General features: G+C 44.1%; 1 protein-coding gene across 19 annotated transcripts in view; it reads right to left on the bottom strand.

Annotated features, from left to right (window-relative positions):
• TTLL5 (tubulin tyrosine ligase like 5) overlaps positions 1-26,410 on the bottom strand; it is a 233,887-nt gene that overhangs the window by 14,599 nt on the left and 192,878 nt on the right. For 8 of the 19 annotated variants that reach the window (XR_014795749.1, XR_014795750.1, XM_084892422.1 and 5 more), the window contains 2 exons: positions 21,463-21,545; positions 17,123-17,245 (listed from right to left, as the gene is read on the bottom strand). Coding sequence is in view for 17 of the 19 variants with exons in the window: in XM_084892422.1 (XP_084748548.1) it covers positions 17,124-17,245; positions 21,463-21,545 (205 nt within the window). In the remaining 2 variants the exon portion in view is untranslated. Of the gene's footprint in view, position 1; positions 4,067-14,789; positions 16,000-16,269; positions 16,288-17,122; positions 17,246-21,224; positions 21,546-26,410 lie in introns of those variants that run through there. The other 11 variants (XM_084892419.1, XM_084892416.1, XM_084892415.1 and 8 more) reach the window with 6 other exon arrangements.

Genomic DNA, 26,410 nt, shown 5'->3' on the forward strand with positions numbered 1-26,410 from the left:
AAGTAAAGGAAGAGTTTAGATTCATATTGGCAGCATTTAAGAGACCGAAAAGAAGGCTGTTGGTGAAAAGAAACTTGTCCTTGGTTGGGAATACTGACAGCTTTGCCACATGGACTCTGATGGTTAGACAACCATGAGACAATCTAGTTGACAATGAGGCTAATTTTAGAGGCTGAAGCTCCTGGAAACTCAGCGTTCTTATGAGGAGTCAGATGTCAGCTCGCTATCACCACAGAGCAGATGTCCTCTGGATTCTTTGAACTATAAAGCTTGGGTTCAACCTAGCCCATCCTACTCTTGTCAAATTCTTCCTATTAGTTCTCAAAAGGCTCCTGAGTATGTCTGTTATTTACTTTACATATATCTTCCAACCTAATCCATAGAGCCCACTAATAGTTTTTATGACTCTTCACTGGATTTTCTAAAATGTATCATTTCTCTGGGCATTATGGTTCATTGCCAGTCCACATATAAGCATGCAGCCCGAATCCCTCTTTTTATCTATTACCAATGAAAGAATTAGGGAGTTTCTCAGCCTTTTATGACCATCAGCCAAGAAAACTTTGCTCAGTTGTACTTTCTCTACTTTATGAAAGCTGTTTCTTCTTACTTTCCACACATAAAATAGTTTGACTATACTTCCTCCCACTTCTCGTTTCCACTCATCCCCTCTTGGTATGCACCTCTGGTTGAGAATCTCTATATTAGACATACACTTAAGGATTCACTGTACTGTTTCTCTGTAGTCCAGTCCATAAAACGCTCCTTTTCACACACACAAAACCTTCTTCAGAACATCAACATTTTATATCTTCCTGGTCGTAACAATCTCAGCTTCACAGAACGATAGTATGGCCAACACATTAAATCAGTCAGAGTGCCCGTGTATTTGATGAAGTTGAATCTACTTCCTCGTGTCAAAATTGCCATTTGTACACCTAACTTTTAATTTTTAGTTTATTAATAACAGAACTAAATGAGTGTAGTAGGCAGCCTTTGAGATGGCCCATGGTGATTCCTGCCTCCTGATATCCATGTCCTTGTGTAACCCCCACCTCTTGAGTGTGGACTGAACTTACTGACTCACTTCTAACACAGATAATGCAGCAAAGCCCTAGACATCACTTCCAAGGTTAAGTGATAAACACTGCGGCTTCTGCCTCGGCCTCCTCACTCTCTCTGGCGCTGCTTGCCCAGGGAAGGCAGCTGCGTGCTGTGAGGCAGTGCAGCAGTTGGCTGGGGCCTTCGTAACAAAGTACCACGAGCTGGTGGCTTTAACAAGAGACATTTACTTCCTCACAGTTTGAGAGGTTTATGTCCAAGATCAAAGTGTTGGAGGTTTGTTTCCTTCTGAGGTCTCTCTTGTTAGCTTATTTAGCCTATTAAAGACAGGCACTCTAGCATATGCTTGTTCCCTCTCCATGGAGATCTCTGGGTGAATGAAGATGAACACTAGGAACAGCTGACTGCAAAAACGGCAGTTTCTTTTTCCTCCAAAAGTCTAAGGGACAGAAAGCTTAGAAATAGTTTTTAAAACACTCATGATGTATAGGATATGAACACGGCATAGCTGCTCTTGACACTGTCTAAAGACTTATTTGGCTTATGTTAAATCTTATACAAAATAGCAACAGGTATTGATCTTTCCCACATTCACCTGCTGAATACCTACTATACGCCCAGCACAGCACTATGAAAAGGGTGGTGATAGAAAGTAAATGACTTAATTCCTAATGCCTCTGGGAGTGTATATATAACCTACAGAGCAACAAGTAAAACAAAAGAATATTATTTTAGCAAACCTATCACCGAGGAAGGAAAGGGTGACACAGCATTGATGGCAGGAGATGGAAGATGGGTAAGATCTGGGATGGGCAGGAGCTAGCCAAGGTGAGATGGGGTTTCTATGTAGAGGAGACATCCAGTGCAATGGCACAGAACCTTGAGATAGGATGACAAGTCGTTCGCAATGACTAGGATTTAAAGGGACGCAGTGAGGGAGTGGTGGAGAGAAGAGAGCAGACCATGAGGGCTGTTACCCAGTTTAGGTGCTTTCACTTTAAAGGGAGCTTTTGGAGACTTTCTAGTGGGAAAGCATCCCAATTGTAACTGCTTTTAAAAGACCTCTGTAAGCTTTATCGGTGTGAAGGAGAAAACCAGATGAGACGGAGGGCGAAGATATCCGCATGGAAAACGCTGCAGTAATTACAACAAAAAGTGGTGCCTGAATTAAGGCAGTGAAAGGGAATGAGATTGGGTGTAAGACCTGACAGGTATTTAAAGAGAAAAAACCCATTGGGTTTGTGGAGTGAGGGGAATAACTAGAATGATTCTTAGGTTCCTGGCTTTGCCTTGGATGAAGGTGAACAGGGATGGCCACAGGAGGGATGTGTCTGAGGGGAAGTGTGTTGGGTTTTAGACGACTATGGGCATTCAGGAGAGAGGCCTACAGGTGGCTGGGAGGTACAGATCCCGAGAGCGGTGTGGGCCGAGCGAGGGCTGCTGCGTGCATGTTTTATGTGCATGGCACCCCCAGGAGTGTGCAACGCTCAACCAATCTGTGGAGCCACAGGGACCGCCCGGAGTGGAAGTACAGGTTTGGAACGAATGACTGTGGAGGGCAGCTAGAGAAGAGGATCACAGACCGAGCCTAGAGCTTTATAAAGAGACTAAGCCGCCACCAGAGAGGTGAGAAAGGAGAAAGCCAACAAAACGCTATCCCCAAACTCAACATTTAAGAGGGACACTGTATGCAGATGTTACTCTAACCATTCTTGTTTATTCCTTACAAGACTTATCATTAGTCATACTTTTTATGCTGGTAGATGGTCTGGCTAAGGCTATCTTAGTCAGACTCAATTTTATCCTCAGTATTTATTGCCAGGTAAACTGCTGCTTCCTCAAGCCCCAAAAGTCCCATCGTAGCCTGATCCTGTTTACACAGTGTTTGCCTCATATATCTCTTATTTGACCCCTACTCCCGCTTTATGTTTTATTTTCATTGCTGCCTTGAATTCCTTGTTCTCTGCATCTTCTCAGTAGATATTTAATTAATAGGAATTTGTAATCATTCTTTTTCTTACTAAAAATTCTGAACTTTTTCCTTGTATATATGCTTGTCCTCTAAATTGAGATTAGAAATATTGTGATTTATTCAGTTTATTCCTTATGAGCATCTAATAAGTGTGCTGAGCATAATTATTTATTCAGAGAAAATTCCTGCCACACCCCCAAAGGCCATATCTAAGAGAACTAAGCACCTGAAAGGCGAGTTCCAGAAAACCTTTTCACAACTCTCGTTACAAGCCTGTGTGGCTCTGAGTGATTGCTCTGGCTCTGAGGTTCAGTTTTTAAAACTGGAGGTCACCTTGCCACATATGAAATCCTTTCCCCCCCCCCCGTGAATGAGATTTGAAAGCATAGTGTTACTTTAAATTAAGGGTGGTAAATGTGGCATGCGACAGGTTTCAGATGTGTAGCATTTTGAAGCTGAGCTTCAATTCTCACGGTGTCAAGATAGTTAATCGGCATAACCGGAAAAGCAGTTCCAGGTCAGATACATTTGAGAAATGCTAGGTTAAATGCAAGTATGTTTACTGAAAAACTCCTCCGAGGCTTTACTATACTAACATATGCCCCTTTAAGAAACAGCGTAATGTAAATAGCATTTCTCCATTATATTTGACTGCGAAGACTTGTATTTCACTTTGGGCAGCATTCACCTAGTTTTACAGACGAGGGCCCGGAGCCCATAGAGGTTTGGTGACTTGCCCAAGATCATACAAACATTAGCAAAGCTGCGACTTTTACATTGGGACCTCTTTTCATGATGCCACGCTGCTGGCACGCTACTGACTTTTCATCTAAGCCTTTCGGGGAGAGCGGAGCACAAAGCTGATACGGCTGACCCACAGAGATCCTGCCTTCCAAGTCTCCAAGGTTCCCTTCCCCCGCGGCAATGACAAGATGATCTTTCTGGGAGGCTGTCAGCTGCTCTGTGGCCATGAAGTCAGCTGTGGGGCGGGGAGGTGCGCAGGGGAGAAGCTCCCCGGGATGCGGTAGGGTGCTTAAAAGAAAAATGGATTTGTGCCGAGGATCATTCCTGGAACAGATGTGAAACCAAATACTTCGCATCCCAATCCTGCCCCCATGCTTTCTGAAAGGGAAATGAAATAGCAGGATTAACCTGCTCTTCGTCAGATCAGGCTTTGTTTCTTTCAAAAGTCCCATGACCGGGGCAGACTCCATTTCCTGCTACTCCCCTTCCGACAGCCATGGGAGCGCCAGGAGGGAGAAGAGGCTGTGGGTGCTCCTGCTCGGGGCTTGGGGCAGAGCGGTGGGGCTGGAGGCGGGCATGGCAGTCAAGGCAGGGTAAGGCCTAACACTTAGCATGCTACCTCCCGGGACCCGGCTGGGCATCTCCCTCTCCGTGCCCTTAGAAAGCTCTCCTGTAAATGTAATGGACACTTTAGGACACTGATAATCCATCAATCTGGAGAGAGGGAAAAATTAGAATTAGTTTAATTCTAGGCTTTCTGAAAAGAGTACTTAAAGACTGTAAAGCGACTCACATTTCTGAGGTGGGAAGCATAAAATCCAGGATTTGTGAAAGAGATGGATGAATGTTTTAAATAAACGATAACATCCCGAGCAGGTAGTGACAGAACAAAGCAGAAAGACAGTGTATAATATGTATCATCATCACAAAGCCAGCTGTTCCATGGTTTAAAGGGATTTAATAACTCAAGTGCTGGAGCATGAACTCTTCTTAAGAGCCCAAAAGGACTAGAGGTTTCCCACTGCCTGCACTTAGCAACAAAATGCCGCTCTCCCAGTGACCCTGGCGATGAGGCCAGGATCTCGGGGGGTAGTTATCTCCTCTTAACGCGGAGCTTGATTGGAAAGTGTAATTAGCTGCTCCTGGAAAGGAACATCAAGAGCATCCTGGCAGCCGGGACTGGGTCACTTGAGGTGTCTCTAAGAATCACCTTTCAAAGCCCCAACCACTTGTTCAGTCGTGTCACAAGTGGGCAGCAGGGCAGTGTACAGGGAGCGGTGCCTGTGGACGGCAGAATGAAAGGGATTAACAATGGGAGAGGAGCAATTGGTGGCACAGCCAGCCCCATTCTCAGCTGCTCTGTCTTGGATTTGGAGCACAAGGTGAAGCTTAGGGCTCTGAAACTATAGTCATGGTCCTTCTTGCTCTGTGCTGACTAAAGCAACTGAAATACCCTGGGGCCCGACACCTTTCCAAACGGGGAGGAAAGTGAGTGAGGCCGGGCCCAGGCACAGCTGCTGGCCCAGGCACACTACCTTACTTGGAAGTGCAGAGAGCTCAAGGCAAAGCTGGGTGCAGGCATCCCTCCGCCAGGGACCCAGCAGCCCTCTGAGCACAAAGGAGGCAGTCAGATGTTTGTTGAATTAATGTACAGGAGGCACTGAATCAGTATTTATTAAAGAATTTGGCTAAGAAGTAAATATAATTTCGCTGCTTACACTGAGGCTTTTTGTTTTATTTTCTACTCTTTAAGATATCAACTTCTTTAAGGTTTGAGATATACACCACATACTAATAAAACTTACCTATTTTAAGTAGAGAGCTCAGTGGTCTTTAGTGCATTCACAGAGTTGTGTCACCATCACCACAATCTACTTTTAGAACATTTCATTACCCCAAAAAGAAACCCTATGTCTAATAGCAGTCACTCCTCATTGCCCCTCCTCCCACCCCAGCCCGGGCAGCACTCATGTCCTTCCTGTCCCTATGGATTTGCCTATTCTGGATATCTCACATAAATAGAATCATATAATACATGGTCTTTTGTGACTGGCTTCACTCAGCATTACATTTTCAAGGCTCATCCATGTTGCAGTATGTATCAATACTTCATTTGTTATGGCTGAATAATACTCTATTGTATGTACACATTATATTTTGTTCATTCACTAGATGATAGACAATTAGGCTGTTTTCACATTTTGGCTATTGAGTAATGCTGCTATGAACATTCATGTACAGCTTTTATGTAGACATTATGTCTTTATTTTTCCTGAATATATATTTAGGAGTTTAATTGCTGGGTCACCTGGTAACACTATGTTTAACTGTTTAAAAACTGCCAAACTCCTTTTTCAAATCATCACACTATCTCACATTCCACTACCAATTTCTCCATAAACTCACCAAGACTTGTTATTACTTGTCTTTTGATTACATCCATCTAGTGGGTACTAAGTGAATCTCATTGTGTTGGTTTATTATTATTTTTATTTTGCATGCCCCAAATGCTTAGTGATGCATCTTTTCAGGTGCTTATTGGCCATTTGTATATCCTATTTGGAGAAATAGCTATTCAAACTCTTTGCTCATTTTAAAATTGGATTTTCTGTCTTTTTACTGTTGAGCAAATTCTGGGTATGCATCCCTTGCGGACATACGATTTGCAAATATTTTCTTCCATTCTATGGACTGTCTTTCCACTTTCTTGATAATCCCTTTGGAGCACATAATTTTTAAATGTTAATGAAGTACATCCCATTTAATTTTTGTTGTTGCTTGTGCTTTTTGATGTCATATTCCTTAATACATAAAGATTTACTCCTATGTGTTCTTCTGGGAATTTTATAGTTGAGCCCTTATATTTAGATCTTTTACCATATTGAGTTAATTTTTGTGTGTACAGTGTGAGGTAGGGGCGCCAAACAATTCTTTCTCATGTAGGGAACCAATTTCTTTAAATGAAACAGGGATAATTAACTACTTCTCTCCTTTTATAAAGCAGCTGCTGTGTGAGCAAAATCTTAGGAAAACAACATACGTGAACAGAATTTGTATTACCATTAAACTTACAGTAAGTTCTTCTCAATAATTTGAGTAAACATAATCATTCTGCTACAGGATAACCAGGAGCAAGTGTAAATAACTCATGTGGGTGAATGTGGTATATCAAACAATTATACTTAGAGCAAATTTGTCATTTTAACAAATAAACACATTTATAGGATTCTTCCCCCCACTCCCTTTTCTCTATGGCTTATTTTTTTCTTCCCTCCTCACTTATAATGACCTTTCTTCCTGGAAAATGAAGACTCCTGTGTGTTCCTGAAACCTCCATCTGACATGCACCCCACTCCACTGAATAAGAGTGAGGTCCGGAGAACTAAGGTCTAGGAATGGCATTTCCATTTGCAGCAGTCAAGAAGCGGGTGGAGGGGCTGCAGAGAGGTGCCGGGCTCCACCCAGCAGGGGAGGAGACTCTGTGGGGAAACGTGTTGTGACAAACTGACAAATGCTTCTCAACATGCATTCCCCCTTCTTCCTCCAGTTGGAGGGAAGGCAATGTGGCCAGCCAGGAGACTCTCTCTCCAGAATCCCTGTTGCTAGGGAAAAGTGGGCCTGGGCTGGTCATTAATGAGTTAGTTGGAAATGCCAAGCCTCCAAAAGAGCTTTTTAAAAAGTGGACGGATTTAGCAGGCATCTGTCTTCGCCCATCTTCCCAGCCCCCGCTCATGCCTGGGACATGGACACAATGCCAGTAGGAACAGCAACCACCTTATGACCAAAGAGATGAAAGTCAATGCGTTAGGGCTAGAAGGCAGGAGAGAGGAGCCTGGCTGCTCAGCTATGTCTCTGCAGAGCTGCACTAGCCTTGGACTGCCTGACTCCAAACTTCTTGACATGCAAGAAAAATAAAAATAAATCCTTTGCTCCTGTAAGCCACTGACTCTTTTCTGTAACCTGCAAAGTATGTGCTCCTAACTAATCCAAGGTGATTCCTAACCCCTTCTACCTCCTACCTTTAGCTCCACCCTCCACTGCAGAGGGCTTCGTCCCCATCTAAGTACTCCATCCATGGAACCCCTTTAAGAAGGCAGAAGGCCAACCTTGATCTTATCCTCCCCTGCTCAGGTCTGTCTCCATGGAAAAGAAGGAAGTTAAATGGCTGGATTAAAGGCAAGCAGCCTCATCAGCATTCGCCCCACACCCCTTGCTGAGCGATTAGATACCACCAGACACTTCAGGCAGTCCTGGCTGGAGAGCTTGGTCACCAACCACTTAACTCCATGAAGAAGGGAAGCTGGAAACATGGCATCATCATGAGAGGCCCGGAATTCTGATATGAGGGGACCGTTCAGCAGGCTCTGATAAAGCTGCCTGGATTGGAATTTCAGCCCCATTCCTGACTGTGTGGCTTGGACAGTCACACAGTGACTTTCCAACTTTGTAACTTCTCTCAGAGATAACAAAGCCACCTGCTTTTGCAGGGTTAAAGAAGATAAAAAGTGACAACTATACAGTGCTTAACACAGCCCCTAGCATATAACAAGTGCTCAATGAAATGCCGGCGACAGTTATTATTAGGGGTTAAGAGCCTTTGAAGTCAAATCTAGATTCAAACCTGTCTTCACCACCTGCCAGTTATGTGAACTTGGGCCATTTCCCAGTCTCTGTGCCTTAGTTTTGTCTTTTCTAAGCGAGGTAGGCAACTCACTCATTCAGTAACTACCAAAGATAGGCCTGTTCCACACCAACTTTTACATTCAACCCTGGGCAAAAGAAGGTGAATTACAGGCACACAGTTTCTGTCCTCATGTAACTTCCAGTTTTATGAGAGCGACAGACAATGATGGAAAATCACGAAGAACTGTACCAAATGCTACAAGGAGACCTATACAGGTCTCAGTGAAAGGGGAACGTGCCCTCATCAGAGAGGCCGGAGGAAGGAGATGCACTGGAGAGCAGGAAAGGGCATTCCAGGGGAACGGCATCTGCAAAGGCTCTGCGGGCCCACAGGCTGTGGGGAGTTCAGAGAGGGCCGGGATAGTAAGTGTGGAGACAGCATGGGGAGGGGAGTGAGGTGGTGGAGGTGGAGGGAGGTAAGAAGAGAGGACAGAGAGGCAATATAAGACCTTTTGTCTAATTTTTTCATTATCTTAAGAACAATAAGTGGCGTGTGCATGCGCATGTCAGACACGGTCAGTGTGCATTTTGAAAAGCTCACCCCACAATGATGTGAGAATGGAAAGGAGGAGCACCAGGGAGGGTAAAGCTTGATGCTTTAAGAAACCAGTAGAGTAAGTGCAAGTGAGAATGTCTGGTGACTTGAGCTTGTTGGGAAATATAATCCATGTTTTAAATCAGAGAGTTAAATCTACAACTATGAGTTTTTGGGTCAAGCTGAGGATCCTTTCCCAAAAGAAGGGGCACAAATGCAGCACACTTGATGTTCTGTACAGTTTCAGGGGAGTCATAGGTCAACTGAAGCCACGACCACAGGCCACAGCTCTTAGGTCAAACCCCATGAATTAGACAAGGCAGCTTGATAAACTCTGTGAATGCATCACTTGGTTTCACTAGTACCTCTTTCCTGAAGGTTATACTCTGCTTCTCAGACCTCCACTCGCTGCTCCCTCATCTCTCTATCCCTGTACCAAATGTCCTGGGAGGATGATGACAAGAGATCAGTTTTCCTTAGATCAGTTTTCTTTGCCCCATGAATAGGAGCTGCATAATGACCAACAAAGCAAGGAAAGGTCTTTGTTCCTTTCATCCATCAGATCCTTATTAAAAACTCCACCTCTTCTCTTAGTCATGTGATTGGATCAAGGAGGAAGCAGAAGAAAACAGTGAGTTATGCTCTTTTCATCCTACATTCTAGAATTCTTATAAAAGTTAGGTATTGTTACTAATGTTGATAGTGTGTATTGCTCTATGGCACTGAATCTGAAGAAAGAGTAAGAGGTTAAGAGTCGAGAGAACTTTAGTTTTGTATTTGAGAACATCGTGGGTTAACCTTTTTATGTGAAGCCAAGAAATAGACTACATTCCACAAAAATTTTATGCATGCTATGTATTCTTTTCTTTAGGGCTTATATTATAGGTAATGAAGCTTTAGAAGAATTGCTAGGGATTCAAGGAACATACAGAATATAATCCTGCCCTCAAGGAGTGTGTGGTCTTATTGAAGAGACAATTCACCTATGAAGTAAGTAAGTGGCAAAATACAATAAAATGATAAACTTTGTGGCAAAAATTCTAATGCTTTAGAGATTTAAAAATGGCAAGATAAATGCAGCTATAAAAATAAGGATAACTGCAGGAGACAAAACTTAACCAGATCTTTAGAGCAGCAGTCGCCAACCTTTCGGACCAGTGGTCCGCGGACCATCAGTTGGCGACCACTGCTCAGGATAAGAAGGATTTGCCTACGTGGACAGGTGTCAGCAAAAGAATAACCAAAAACAGAAATATGATAACTCACCCACTCATCCAATCAGAATTTCATATGTCTCTACACTACAGTCTGGGCACTGTGCTGAGCTCAGGAGTTTCAGAATCAAATCAGACCTCATCCTGGTCTTCCAGGGAATTCCAGCCCAGTGAGGAAACAGTCAGGTCACCTATAGAGACACTAGAGCATTGTAAATTCCACAGTCAGATAAAGTTAATCCCAGCGTTCCACTGGAGCACAGTCAAAGCCATCTAAATTGGATTGGGAGTGGGAATGGGGTATGATTAAAAAGGAGAAATGTAGGACAAACAGAAATAGCAATATTGGAGAGGAAGGGGACAAGAGGAGGCAGATGGTACCTGGGCAAAGAAAACGATATGTAAATAAAGGAACAGAGAGCAAACATGCAGTATGATGGGTGGGAATACTGCTTCGCTTCCACAGGGTTCACAAGAGATTAGCTCTGACACCTGCTTTCCAAAGCATATAGGTGCACCTTCAGTCAGCCACACAGAAGACCAGGCAACTGGCCCTTGCCTGAGAGCACAACTAGCTCCGGTCAAACAGTCAACTAGAGAAGTTATAGCTAGGGCTGCCTAAGACACATGCAATCCATGCCTTCCTCTACCTGACCAATAGCTTATCTTTGGATTACGCGGACCAAAAAGGACTTGGACTATATTAGTTGTGTCCCTCACAAAATTGTTTTATTTTTTAAAAAAAATCCTGACCAAGGATATTTTCCCACTAATTTTTAGAGAGAGTGGAAGGGGGAAACACCTGCAGAGAGAAACATCGATGTGAGAGAGACACAGAGATTGATTGCCTCCCACACGAGACCCAAACACGGCCGGGATCAAGCCCTTGACTAGAATCAAACCCAGGACCCTTCAGTCTGAGGGCTGATGCTCTATCCACTGAGCCAAACAGCCTAGGGCCTCACTAAACTGCTTTTATCGACTTGCACTGTAATAATGTGTTGCTTTTGTGTAGATCATGAAGAAGTAGTCCTGTGAACTCACTGCTACGTTGGCTTGTTGACGGCACCATTGCTTCATTCAGTGTCCTCTGTACAAAGTATGTAAAATACTTCTTACAGAGTAAAAGCTAGGAAAAAAAATAATTTTCCTCCAGAGTATTTCTTTTTAAAAATAAGAACTACCTACTCTGATTTATCATGCTTCCCTTTCTGTCCTGCCTATTAGGAGACTTGGAACCAAATTTAAACTCAATTATAATACTTTTATTTGGCCTTATATTTGAAAAATGTGAAGTATTTGGTTTTTGGCCATGATTTTCTCTTTATACTTTATTATTTTACTAGAGGCCCAGTTCATGGATTCATGCACTGGAGGGATTCATCCCTCTGGCCTGCACTCTCTCGCAATCCGGGACCCCTCAGGGGATGTTGGGTAACCGGTTTTGGCCAGATCTCTGCAGGCCCACTCCAGATAGGAGGGAGCCAGATCCAGAAAGGAGGGAGCCTGATCCTGTGCGTTGAGCGTCTGTCCCCTGGTGGTCAGTGCGACCATGAGGTCTGCTTAGGCATTTATATATATGAATTATTTTACTGCGTGTGGTTTTACATTTGAAGACTTTATGCTAACTATGATCCCACCTCCAGGAAACCACCAGAAGTGTGTAAGTTGGCAGGTTAGAGCCACATAATTAAGCCACACAGCAGCAGGCTGGCATGGCAGAAGGCAGCAGCCTTCCTTCAGCTTTGCCCATCCGCCAGTGGCACTTTGCTGGACGAATGACTGCGAAATATTCTGCTCCCATCTTTAAGCTGAATGTGTAGGTGGAGAGGAACAATGGCAGAGAGAGGCCGAGCTCTGAGTGTTGAGAACAATGGGAGCCAGCCGCTCAGGGGACAGCACGTGACCTGGTCGGAGGGAGGGGCTGACAGACTTGCTGTTTAGCCACTAGAGGTACTAATCACCCCAAGTAAGGGTGCCGGTTTTCATGAGGTCTGCTTCTTGAGAAGGTTTCTTCCCGTGTTTATGAACAATAACTGCTTAACAGAGCTGACCGGAGGGTGTCTCTATTCTTGATAACAAGAGCTATTTGGGACAACTCAAATTCTCTGCATAAAAAGAGGGTAAGTATATGTACACATGCATGATGGCAATTTCTATTTGAGAATAGTAGAAAGGATGAGAAAATATAAAACAAAAGGCCTGAGAGGAGTCATATTTCTAAGACAGAGTTGTGGCTTTAAAAATATCATATTCCATTATCTGATTAAAAACTATGAATAATTCATTACCTAATAAATTTGACAGCTCAACCGTAGTAAGTTAAAAAACAAACAAATAACTCTTGTCAAATTCCAAAATATCTTCAGATGGGCTTGTCACATGTCTTAATTTCTGCAGGGAGGAAATGAAAAGTGAATGGGAGGGGGGACCTCAGAGTCACTTTTCAGTCCAAAAGACATAAAAACAAGTGATTCCTCAAATAGATATAAAACAAGTGATTCCTCTACCTAGCAACAACAACCACACACAAAAGAACAGCATAAGCAACTTCTAGCCAGCTTTTTTCCTTCCCCACATCATCTTGCAACCAGGTTGGCTTTCCAAATCGTATGTCCATTTTACACTGGGGATGCATGCGATGCTTTACTGCTGCATCCAGGGACATCCCACACATCCAAGCTCTTCCTCTCTGCTATCAGATAACTATAATAGTTAACCTGGGTTTAGGTTTCAAGAGGGAGGGCTCCCTGATACCTGCGAGAGCCCCACAGCCATTACCTGTAGGTTTGAGGGGTGAGAACAAAGAGTGTAACAGAGGGACTGCTGTTTTACTTTGACTAGTGATGCTCTTCCTTCTTCGAACTGAAGAGAAACTGGATCTTTTTCTTGATGAGCATAATGAGAGAGAATAGAGGGCAAATATCAAAGCCAATCATGCCAACAGGCGATATTAAGTCATCTTTCTCCATGCCCTGCAGTCACACACCCACACTCCATGGGTCCCCATTCAAATTCTACAGATCAGACAAGCGGAGGTGTAAACATTTCCATGTGCAAAACTCGCCTTTTCCAAAGACAGGCATGGCTTAGCATGTCGCCTTCTTTCTTTAGCACTATCAGGCACAATTATGTCCTCGGGATAAAAGGATGGCAAAACAAAGGTATGTGCCTACAACAAACATCTCATTGAAACTAGCAGCAAAACGAATAACCACAGAATATACATGATAACGTGCAATGATAAGACTCACAGAGTAAGGCAATGCTATGCTGGTTACTTGCCCAGTTCAGGGCTACAAGAATAAACAGGACCTTTTTCCACTCAAAGCGAATGGGTACGACACAGGACAGGACGAATCTGCTACAAGATGCAGTGGCAGGTACAGCTGACAGTCTAAGCTGCCAAGAATTTTCCCCAGGAGGTGTATGGGCTTCTGCAATGGAAATGTAATTGGAGAAAGGGACCCGGCGCTTCCCAGTCTCTTTATAACAAAGTAGTAATTGTTAACAATTGAAGAATCATCACTCCTCTCTTGGGACTCTGCCAGCTCAGCAAAAGACAATATCAATTTTTAGATGTTATCTTTCTCAGTAGTCCAATTCTTAATTCATTTCAGAAATAGAGTTCCCTTGCTTTCCTTAAGTCAAATGAATGCCCTTTGGGTGGGTTCTTAGGGGTACCCCCTTCGGTCTCCCCAAACTAAAAGCCAGTTGCTTGCTCCCCCACTCCCAGGTTGTTGAGCTATGCTGGTTTTGTTTCTGAATGCAGAAACAGTTACTAAATGAAAGAGGCCTCAGGACAGGAAAGCTTGAAATTTCAATGGCTGGCAGCCAGGCGATTTTGCCATGGAGAGGGATCCACATCCTTCTTGTGTGGCCGCAGCCAGGTTGAGGCTGGCAAAACACACAGTTAAAACATCATGGGTGTGACAGCCTGCAATGAAGGCAGCACTGTGACCGGCTGCTGGAACTAGGTGGTACAAACCTGACTGATTCAGGTATTTGCCTGGTTCCTTACCCTGCAAAGGAAAGCCACTCTTCCTAGGGATGTCTGCTCTAAGAATACACATGTTGGGGATGGTATGGAGAAGTCGGTGTGGCCTCAGGAGATGAGGGAGAAGCCGGTTTCGGTCACGGGTCCCTGGGAAGGAGGTCACCGCACATCATGCAGGGTCACAGGGAAAGAACACCAATGCGGTCAGGAGACAGAGGTGGGGGCGAGGGGAATGTCTGGGTCAGGGCCTTATTTGGGGTTTCCTTGGGAAAGGCAAAGAAAAGGACAAGGTAAGCAGCTTAGGACTAGCTAGTCTGAATGGTCTGGTGGGCTTTGGGCTATAGGCCTCTGGTTGTTTGGTACCCAGCCCTGGAGTGATTTAGGGCAAGGGGAACTTTGGCTTGCCCTGTGAGAATTCTTAAGGAGAAGGTGGGAATATAAGATTGGGAATTAGTTGGTTTACATAGGAAAGGTACGCTCCTGGGCAAGCTGATATTGTCTTTAGGAATTAGCTTGGCCCGGGAGGGGTAGTCTCCCTGGGTCTGTATATGTGCCCCCCCACCCCCAATGCTAAAGCATCAAGAACATAGAAAATATAATTAGCCCTATGATATACAGATGCTGAACAGACAATACAGAATCTAAGACACAGACAATGTATGTATTAAAATATTGACATTTGCCAGGGGCAGTTACGTAGGGTTCTTTAGTCCCTAATATTCTTCAGCACAGCTCCCTCCATTCTTTGATAGGGACAAATGATGGTTTCCCAGCCTTACAGACCAAGCTGCACACGTACTTGGAATCCTCTATGCCAGTGTTTCCCAAAGTTTTGACATATGTGTACCCCTTCTATAATTTTCGTAACGCTGAGTACCCCTCGTACTCATGAGAACGTAGAATTAGGCGCAGCTAAGCACGGTGCAGTGCATATCCCCACCAAACTCCAGTGCAACGCATACCCCCACCAAACTCTTCCCATACCCCTGGGGGTACGTGTACCACACTTTGGAAAACACTGCTCTATGCTAACCTGACGGCCTCCCTTAAACCCACACAGAAAGAGGTTTGGGACTGGTTACAGCTGGTGATGACTTTCATTTGTAACGGGGTTGAAGGGGCCTCTGCCCGAGCAGTGATTCAGCCTACAATGCATTTACACACGAAGAAAGCACACACTCTGGCGAAGGGCTGTGGGCTGTGGGGCCTGCCTCCTCACTCTGTAAACACCTCCTCCCCCTGCTCACGGAGAGGCAGCCCACTGCCATCTGCCAGGCTGGTGGGTCTGCCGCTGAAGCCCCAGCAGTTACGCTGTGCGTGGGAGGCAGGACTTCTGAGGGCCTCTGACCCACTCTGTCTTCTGAGCCCATGCACACTTGGCATATGCTTTCACCCCTTCAGCTGATCACAAAGCCCAGCATCACCCATCCCTACTTATGTACACAGCTCGGGCTCATGGCGGTGGTGTTTGCAGCAGCGATTTAAGTGTTGAAAGGTAGGCTCTTTCCCAAGGCTTCTTTGAAGATGATGCTATTTCGCCATGTAATGTTCTGGGGGGATTGTAAGGGATACTAATGAAACAGGCTCAAGGAGAGTGATATTATAACTGTGGCAGGTCCAAGTCTCCCAGTCTTGGAAATGGATGGACATTAGTACTTCTTGGCAGGCCATCGGCTTGGTTTGGAGCTTGATGTCACATTTATTCTTTTGGCTGCCAGCCTCCTGAAGGAAATACTGACCTTCTCGCTTCAGTTTTCTATATTTTCTTAGTTGTTCATCATTGAATAGACTGCTGAGGATCAGAATTAAAGCACCACTGGCTAAGTATTACCGATAGAACTCTGGCTGTTTTCAGTTTCTCTGGTACATTTTGGTAGGTGACCAAGCCATGGATTTGGTGTTCCCTTCTCTCCCCTCATTCCTTTTTGGAAGGAGTTTAGATGGGCTGGGGAAAGACATCTGAAGCTTTCTGATCCAATGTAAATGAATCCTGTGGTGGGTAAATAGTTTTCCTCCCTCTTTTGCTCTCCTGGGGTATTTTGATGAATAATGCTTCTCAAATACATTTATAAATATTCCCCTAGAGGTAAGAAGAGTATTAAGCTCATAGCAGGTGTGCAATTAATGCTTTAGAATGTAGGGCAGAGCAAAGGGGAAAGCAATCATTAAAACCTGTGGTGTCATAGAATTCTCTGAAAAGTTTTGAAAGCCACCGCTGTGAACAAAACATTGAGTGCAGCGCTGGTGCAGTGTGGACAGAGCCTCACAAGATCAACTCAGGCCAGTCCTTTAGTGTAGAAGCTCCTTTTGGATGGGGGGTAGGAGGGGTTCATAGTCTGTTTTGCTGCCAATTATGGCATATGTTTATCTTAACTCAAAATAAAGTGTCATTAATTTAAATGGCCTCACCAAAAATTTAAAAAATTGTGTGTGTGTGTGTGTGTTTTAATTTTAATTGGCCCCTTTTTTGGTCTCCCATTATTTGCAAGTCTAGTTCACAATTAACCCAACTCTAGTCTTGATGCCTTAATTAATAATCATGCCACTGCAATTTGACCTACAAATATTATGTTTTTAGGTTTATTCTGTTACATTTTACTTGTAATTCAATTATGGCTTTAGTGTCTTTCATTGATTGGCCTAGCCATCACCATATTTTTAAACAAAAGCCTCTGTAATAACAAGGAATTTATTACTGCCACAGCGCCACCTACTGGGAGGCCATTACAGAAGCAAGATAGTTGTAGCTTAACTTTGACCCACAGTTTTTAGAGTTCTTCTGAGCTTTGTTTTTAGAAAATCCCAATTTCCTTGTCATTTTGAGAAACTGTAACTTATTTTGATAGCTACTGAGTCTCTTGCTGCAGCATAAAATCAGCAAGTTAGAATAAAAAATATGCTCTTACTGTTGTTACCTTAAATTGGCCCTGACTTCACCGACTTTGATTTTCTCTGTCCTATAATTGTAGCAGGGGCTCCAGATTGGGTGGGCAAAGGTTTGGATCTGGCGAAAATAACTTGGGGAGCTTCCAAAGATCCTGAAAAATGTAAAAAAAAATCTCTACTTAACACTTTACTTGATCTTAGCTGAAAGGACAAGAGGTCAAATCTAAAACTAGGATTTAGGGCATCAACATTCTCCCAGATGCTGCCATCCCCCCCCCCCCCCCCCCCCGCCCGTCCTACCAAATACCAAATCCATGCTCAGTTTCTTGCTTTCCAACAGCGTAACAGTGGGTAACCAACCCAAATTCTTATCCCTATGGCTCTGGGGAAAGAAGAACTTTTGGGGAGCAATAAAGGGCATAACACACTAAGGCAAGCATCTCAAGAGCTTTATTTATTTTTATTTTTAATCTATTATACTCCAGAGATCCACCCAGGATATTCAACAATATAGAATGCATGGTGACAAAAATAAGAATCTGATGGTGAGAATAGCTCATTCCACTGAGAGCTGCCAGGCAAGTAATTTCACTTGGAAGTTAAAGCGATTTCTAGATCTGTAGGGTCTTGGCTCCACTGGGTTTACTTTATAATAAAATCAGTTCTTTTATCTTGTCTCTCAAAGACAGTGAGGGGGCAGGCAGAGTCACACTGATGCGCTGATGCCGCATCCCCATGCAAAGAGCATGGAGTTAAAGTGCATTTTACCAGGACCCGGAATAACACTGAACAAGCACACTGCTTCTTGCTTCTTGTAAACAGAACCCATCATTGGTTTTCAAAAAGTGGCAAGGTTTCTTCTATCAACTACAGACCATTGAGAGCTTAAAAAGCACACTGAAGAAGAAGAAAGAAGAGGAGGAAGAAGAGGAGGAGGGGGAGGAAGAGGAGGGGCAGGGAGAGGAGGAGGGGGTGGGGAAATGGGAGGGGATGGGGGAGAGGAGGGGGAAAAGTGGAAGGGAACTAGGAGGAGGAGGAAGAGGAGGAAGAGGAAGAGAGGAGGAGAGGGAGGAGGAAGAGGGGGAGAAGGGGAAGGGGGACTGGGGCGGGTAGAGATTGACTGCAGGACAGGAGAGATGCAAGCAGAAACTGAGGTGCCACACTGAGGGCAGCTGGTATGGCTTCAGACCCCTACAATAATGGTAGCTGACACTATCGAGTCAGCATGAGAGAAATGTGGGTTATCTAATCTGCCTCTCTGCTATTTTAGTTCACCATCGCCACTTCAGAACTCAAGAACACCGTGGTCATAAAAAAGGAAGGCATTGGCTTTGGCTTTGAGCCAAAGGCCTTCACGACAGCTTCCTTCTCAAATTTCCAAATTTGCTGACTCCATACCTTTCCTTCCATGGCCTGAATATACAGAATACATGGCCTGAGGAAGGAAGTTGAGGGAAAATATCATCCATGGGACATCTCAGGCACTCTGCTGGGAGCTTTCACATTCACTACCTCATTTAATGTTCACAATAAAAATGTCACTGTGCCACCATCTGTGCAAAAAGACTGAGTTTTTTTCAACAGCACTCTGAGATGAATGCCTGAGAACAAAGCCACTCAGCGTTATGGCCTGCTTGGCCAGACTTGGGGAAGGCTCAAGGGACCAGGGAATAGACTTTTGCTACATTCAGGGATTCATTAATAACCATGTTATCCACCTGAGTTAACTGGATAAGACGGGTTAAAACCTTCAAAACCAGTTTAGTGATTCCTGGGTGGGCACAGACTTCTCAACTATGAGAGAGATGTGTAAATTTTTTGACTTACTATGAGGTTTATTTTTCCTTTTAAGTTTAAAGAAAAATGTTTCTGATAGCAACCTAATCTTTTTATAGCTCACCCTTCTGAACCCCTTTTAAGTCTATACAGGATATAGAAAAACACATGATTTTAGTTGAAACAATGAAGTGTCAGGTAGTTACCCCATTTCCCTAAAAATAAGACATTGTCTTATATTAATTTTTTTCTCCCAAAGTTGCGCTATGTCTTATTTTCAGGGGATGTCTTATCTTTCCATGCACTAGGTCTTATTTTTGGGGAAACATGGTATTTACTAGCTGTATAAATAACTCTAACAGGATTAGTTCATACTAATTAGCTATACTGCTCAGGTAAAATGTTTATTGGGAAGTATGGAAAATGCCTGAACCTATTCCCTCAGGTACACCGGTGTTTTCTTAAGGACCAGGACATCAGAAAAGCCATACAACAGAAACAAGTTCAAGGGACTATAGAGGCCAAGAGTCATCTGTGACTACAGCAGTAAAAAGGCTACCTAAACAAGGTGAGCAGAATATATGCTCATCTGACATAGAAGGGGGAGAAAGGTAGCTTTTAGGATCCAAGGGGAAGTGCAAGTTCTCTTTGCTCTGTGGTTTTATGCCGATATCAAATTCAGTAGGAATGCTACAAAATCTTCCAAGTAACTTCAACCGTCAGTAAATATTAACTCATGATCAAGATGCTGAAAGTCTGACCCACCTGGCCCCTCACATTTCCACTGTCCTCAGGCAGAGTGCATGCAGAGTTCAGTTCAGTACTTATCAATTAGACATGCAGATGAAATGGGCCAGGCTCTCGGATCTCACAGGCTTTGTAAACCTCTCCAGTTTCAGACCTGAAGAGCTGCAGGGGCTCTAACCACTGTACTAACGAGTACCCTTCCAACTAGACCATGATTCTCTGAGCCACTCATCCTCAGTCCCTAACCGTTCCAGGCAGAAATTTTATTTTCTTAAAAATAATTATCATGTTCTAATAATTCTTTTTTTCTCCTGAGGGGAGGGCAAGTTGATGCACATCAACAATTTCTCAAATTCAGTTCCTAAGATTTTAAGTGCAGAATAAAATCCTTATACTATTATATTATTACCTTACCTGGATGTAGTTTCAGAATCTTTCTCTCTATATTGCTTCATTTAATCCTCATAGTAACTCTATGGGATATATGAAACCTGGCTTTTCAGAGATCTTATAATCATTTTAAGGTGCGTTATGTCAACCACCAACCTGTCCCCCCTCCTTCCCCCCATACACATACGCACATTCCTTGATGGCCCCCTACTGCTCTTAAGGCCAAGCTCCCTGCACGGCTCATAAACTGCCCCTGCCACCTGCCTTTTCTCTTGCCGCTCCTGCTCCTGCCTCAGTCCCAGGTACAGGAAGGGTTCCAGAACACAGCTTTGCACACATCTTCCCTCTTCCTAGACCTCCTTCCACTCCACGCCTCCCCTCTCCTGGCTGACCTGCTCACATTCAAACCTCAGCTTTAGATGTTTCTTCCTCTAAGCAGCCCTCTCTCTAAGGGCTTGGGCCAGATTGCTTGGGTTTAAAGACAGCCCCACCGTTTACTAGCTGTGAACTTTTAGGCACGTTTCATAAGCTGCCTGTGCCATTATTTCTTCAGCTGAAAAATGGGGAGCACGGTTCCTCTATTATCAGCCTGTTTGTGAACAAATGAGTTTTACACACAAAGCGATCAGAACTCTGCCCCACACACAGCAAATGCTCCGCCAGTGTTATCTATGTGATTCCACTCGGCCCCGTCCCTGGCTTGGATGGCCCCGCAGCATGCTCCATGCTGACTGCTCTCTCGCCCTGAGCCTGTAAGGTCCCTGACAGCAGGGACTGTCTTGTTCACCGTGCATGTACCTCCGCGCCCAGAATGTTCCTTTTTCCACCGTGGGTGACCAACAAGAAATATGTGATTTTTCTCCCACTTGTCTGGTTACTTATGAGTACTTCCTCATGCATTATTACTCATAGCAAACTATCCGTGGTCCAAGGATGCCTAACTTACATGTAGGTTCCCACATTGAGAGGCTCTGAGCCCTCAGCACCTACCTGGCAAGAGACCAGTGACATTAGCATGACAGGCCTCAGATCAAAGCCCAGAGCTCAGTCTGCTCCAGGCCCCTCAACTTTCTGAGCCTCAGTTTCCTCATCTGGGGCAGCGGAATAGGAAGATCCAACTTACAAGGCTGTCATGCAGACTACGAGAGATACTACATGTGGAAATACTAGATAAACAGTCAAATACAGGCATTTTTTTTTTTTTTTTTTACTAAAGAGGATCCGACCGAAAATGGGAAATTTCAACTGTCCCAACTATCCAAAACACTATTCAATCCCAAACTGCGAATGTCCATTTTAAAGAGGAATGTAACAAACTGCCCTTTGCCAGTGCAGGAAAGCCCGAAAGCCCGCGTGCTTCCTTATTTGAACGGGAGCTCTCTTCGAAGGCAGAAGAGGGCGTGTGCCAATCCCAGTATCCTCCCTCGAGGGCGGGACAGCTGCTGAGCCAACTAACCTGAGGAGTTGGCGATGGGTACGGCTGAAGCAGAGTTAAGGTTGCTCTGGAGTCCGTTCAGCTGCCCTTCCGTGGTGGACCCTCTGAAACACAGACAGTTGGTTAGACGTATAGAATGAAAGGCAAGGTCAAGTACTGGCCCTCCAATGGCTTGCTTCTTGCTCTCGGCGCTCCCTCTCATGTGGCTCATTCTCTTGCTTTATTTCAAGCCCTTGTTGAAATGTCCTCTTATCAGAGAGGGCGTCTACGACCAACCCATCCTCTCCTTCTGAAATATTACATATTTTAAAAGGCATGGTCCATCTCTCCACGGAATGCAACTTCAAGAAAGCACAGGCTTTCATTGCTGCTGTGTCTCCAGTGCTGAGAACAGTGCCTGGCACCTAATAAGTATCCTGTTTCCCCAAAAATAAGACAGTGTCTTATATTAATTTTTTCTCCCAAAGTTGCGCTAGGTCTTATTTTCAGGGGATGTCTTATCTTCCCATGCACTAGGTCTTATTTTCGGAGGATGTCTTATTTTTTGGGGAACACGGTAAGTAATGAACATTTCTTTATTGAACGGACAAATTAAATTCCTGGCACTGACTTGAATAAATCATAAGGAAGCAAAAAGACATTTTAAAAAAAGCAAGTTTCATTAGAGCAGTGGTTCTCACCTGGTGGAGCGAGGGGGGACAGATTTTGCGTAAGGGACATCTGTCTATGTGGAGACATCTGTGGCTGTCACAACTGTGGGGGTCTAATGGGTAGAAGCCAGGAATGGTACTAAACATCTCCTACAGGGCACTGGGAAGTGCCCTCAGATAAGGCATTATCTCACCCAAGATGCCAATCGTGTCAAGGTTGAGAAACCATTACACGGAGGCACCTCCCCTCATGCCAACTTTGACAAGAGATGGGATAGAACAGTTTGCCACCCGGTTGACTAATGAGTTTGCCGATCACTGGGATAGAGTATGTTGGGTTCCCCACCATGTCTGAGGAGGTCTATGACTAGCTCAATGCCCTACAGACCATTTCAGGTCTCCGTGTTGTTTTTTTGTTGTTTTTTTGGCATTTACGAAAATTATAATTATGAAGTTGTGTAACTGGTTGCATAATATGTTATCCTTGCTAGATTATTTGTAAGTTCCATAGAAACAGAGATTGTCTCAGTCTTACACAAAATTGTATCCATAGTGCATTTTGCATACCTTGGATATTTAATAAATTTTTTTTTTTTTTTTAAATAATCTGACCCAACGCCCCCTAAACACACTTACTGTTGGGTCCATCTACCTTGATTTTAGTTGATGTGTAAAAAGTTTAGATGGTAGATTCAAGTTTCCATATGCTCAGTTCTTTATTTGTTCAGCAGCATCCAATCCCACTCTTAGTACCCCCTCTCTCAGCACTGCTTTTCCATTCATTCATTCACACACAAAATATTTATTAAGCATTCCCTGTGCTTGGTGCTAGAGAGGAGGTAGACATCACGCAAATACCTAAGTTATAAACTGTGTGATAAATGTTCAGGAAGAGAAGTATAAGATGCTATAAGAGAATGAAATGGGAGAACCAATTTAGATGGTAAAGAGAATGGTCAAGGATGATTTTTTTTGCTGTCTCACCCCACTGCTGCATAAGGGAAATCAGGCAATGTTGAGGAAGTCATATTTCAGCAGCATCATAAAGTTATGAGAAGCATGATCCTGAGTCAGAGAGGGGCTTATGATGTCAGACGAACTTTTAAAGACCAGCAAGGTAAAGGGAAAGTCAAGCAGTGTTTGACAAACATGTCCATCATACAGCTTCCGGGCCTTTCTGTTGGAACTGCAGATTCAGTGAGCTCAGATGCAGCCTGAGAACGCGGACTCTTTATGGCTCCCAGGGAAGTCATGGAAACGCTGGCTAGTGGGTAAAGGAAGGCGGGATGAGCACCACTCGAAGAGTCTGGCAGAGGCTCAGGTGCCCAGGTGGTCCCTACACGGCTGGTGGAGACAGGTCCCTTGAGAACACACCCCAACCATGATGCAAGGATCACACTGTCTTATACCCCCCCCCCCCACCTCTCCCCTCCCCACTCTCTCTTTCCACTTGCATTTTGAGGATGCCACAGGGCCCAAGAGGAGAGAATGCAGTGCAGGTCTCCACCCTTTTCCACAAGCTGCACCCTTGTTTACCTACATGGGGAATGTCTATGCATTTTAGTTCAGCTCCTTATAGAGCCCCACAACCACCCTGAGCATCCACAGGCTGGTATTTGCTCTTCCAGGCCCAAGCGAAAAGAGAAATGTTCTAAGATGAGCTTTCTTTTAGAGAAGTTAAAAGCCTTTAGGGTCATTCACCTGTGTGAGCAGCAGCTGCACTAGGGAAAAAAAAAAAAAAAAAGCAGCAGCAGCCTGGGGCTGTCTCAGTTTCATAGGGATACCCCAAGTGTCAGCTGTAAAAGGGAAGCAGGCTGGCCAAAATTTGGGGGTCAGGAGAAGAAATAAGGCCACACAGGAGATCCAGAGGTTCGACCTAGAGAGTTCATGGTCCCCCAACTCTCTCATCTTCTCCCTCTGCCCTCTAGCATGGCCATCCTGTCCTGTGCCCTCACAAGCTTTCTCCTGTTTCTCCTGACCCCATGTCCCCTCCGTACCCAGTTCCACTCACTCCTCCACCCTCCGCCCTCTGTCAACACCCACCTCAGGCCTCGAGTCACCATGATTTATGTGAACGACGTTTCTAGGGACTCTCCTGTTTCTAGCACAGGTCCCCCTTCCACAGCCACCCAAGAGGAAATTCTGAGTGAACTTTTCCATGAAAACACTGGTACACAAAACGGTTTGGGTCTGTTTTTACTACTTTAGGCACATTATGGGTAAATATGCTCTTCTTGTGATAACGTCATTTCCTTTGGAAAATACATTTCAACTTCTGAACAGCACATTTCTAAACGAGAACCTGAAATACAGCTTGTCTGGAGCCTGCATGTGAATTTTCACTTGCTGATCTGCTCCTGCAGCAGCTCTTGGCTGCTTTCCTGGGAATACCCGTGTTTTGGGAAATACACAGAAAGGTGTGTATGCGCTTCCTTGGTTGCCTCTCCGTCACTCACTATGTTTTAACATCAGGATAAAAGGGCCTACCTCAGAGGGTTGTTGCAGATTAGATGAGATGGTGGGTGAAAAACACATCTTAGCAGTGTCTGATAGTATATCAAGGGCTAAATAAGCATAATTTGTAATTTTTACTTAGAAATATCAACAATCTTTGTATTCCCTGTAAGTTTACTACACACAGAAATATTAAACTGGATGACTCACTGCCTCCAACTCAGGTTGGACTATTAGTGCTAAACTATAGAAGAATGACCGTAAGACATTCAGATCTGAACGTGAACAGCAATTTGCTATTAAGATCAAAAGGTAATTAAATGGCAACTGACAAGACAGAAATCTCATAGTCAAAATTATTCTAAAAATCCTTTAGGAAGGAAGGTCTCATTTGAGATTCACAAACCATCCCTTAATAAATTTAACACACATTTTTCCTTCCTGTATCAGAATGAGTCACCATATTTTTTTCAATTGTGCACCGAACGAGGCACTTGGCTTGCAGCAAAGGGCCATGCTGTGTAAAATGCATGTGTGAACATGAGAATAACACAGATACAGAGTTGCCTTCCTATGAGAGGCTCATAGGAAATGAGACCAATTGGAGGAAAACACAACTCCTGTCTTATTCTGAGCAGAACATCAACTGGAATCAGCCACTTTATTGAAACTACTTTCTTTTTCTCACTGAATTCCTGAATATGCAAAGTTAAATGTGTGTTTGATGTTGTGACCTGCTGTTTTCTGATCATAGCTCATATGGAATAGGAAGAGATGGCTAATGATGGACTCAGAACCACCGGAATGGTGAAAGTATCAGAGCTGTACAATGGGAAATACTGAAAAGGCGGGACGAGAAAGATGACATTAACTGTGCATCATACACATCCATTCTGCGAGCACGAGGTGTGACTCTCTGGTCCTCTAAGTGCTCCTCCATTGCTCTTCTTGGAGACGGTGTGCATTCTAGCAGATACAAAGTGTCAGATGCAGTCCCAGGTGAGAGTTAGAGGCTCAGTACAACCTCAGCTGTGGTCATGGGCTCAGGGAAGGGTCGGGACTGTTTAGAATTGTCAAAAGCTGCTGGAGGGCAGCCTTCCTGATTAACGGAGCCACTTAAAAACTGAGATAAGAAAGTGGCCATGCATGGCAGCAACAAAGAAGAATTCCATGAATACTGACCTGCTCTTTTTCCTGGGACATGTTCAGAGCCAGCACCTGAAGCGTTTCCTTACGTATTAAATGTACACGTCTTAACCCAGACTCCAGTTCTCCGGCTCCATTCCTATCTACCCCTCTTGCTCTTCCATGTTCCTGCGCCTGGCATGGGCACTACTACTCTGAGGAAGGGTAGCAAAGACATTGCTCAATCAAGTATTACAAATAGCCTCTATAAGCTGAAAGTGGCCGGCATCCATCATTGTGAAAGATTTTTTTGAGTGCAAGTCTCTCCTTAGGGAATACAAGTTGATCAAATAGCTGGCTAGGAATTCCACTGGCATCCAGACCACACCACACCATACAGCGGCCTATACTGTCTAACGTACCATCACCAGTCTAGGTGGGTCATACTGAGCAAAATCCCCATTATCCCTTTTGCTGGTAAGGCTTCTGGCAGGCTTTTTGGTGAACCTTTAGCTCCTTTATTTGTGGTTTCCTCTGTTCTTTCTTCCCTCCATTATTTTGATCAGTGGAAACTTTTATGAAAGTGATATGCTTTCTTTAAGATCTGTTTTGTTCATTACTTCACAAGGGTGACTGTGGTTTGGTGCTATATTGCTTCTCTCTGGGTTCTTTTCAAGGCTTTCCATGTCTCTGACACAGGAGTTCTAGCTTTCTGTTTCAATGGTTTAGTAAAAGTTTAT

This window comes from Pipistrellus hanaki (assembly GCF_964339955.1).
Source record: "Pipistrellus hanaki genome assembly, chromosome: 1".
Lineage (NCBI taxonomy): Eukaryota > Metazoa > Chordata > Mammalia > Chiroptera > Vespertilionidae > Pipistrellus > Pipistrellus hanaki.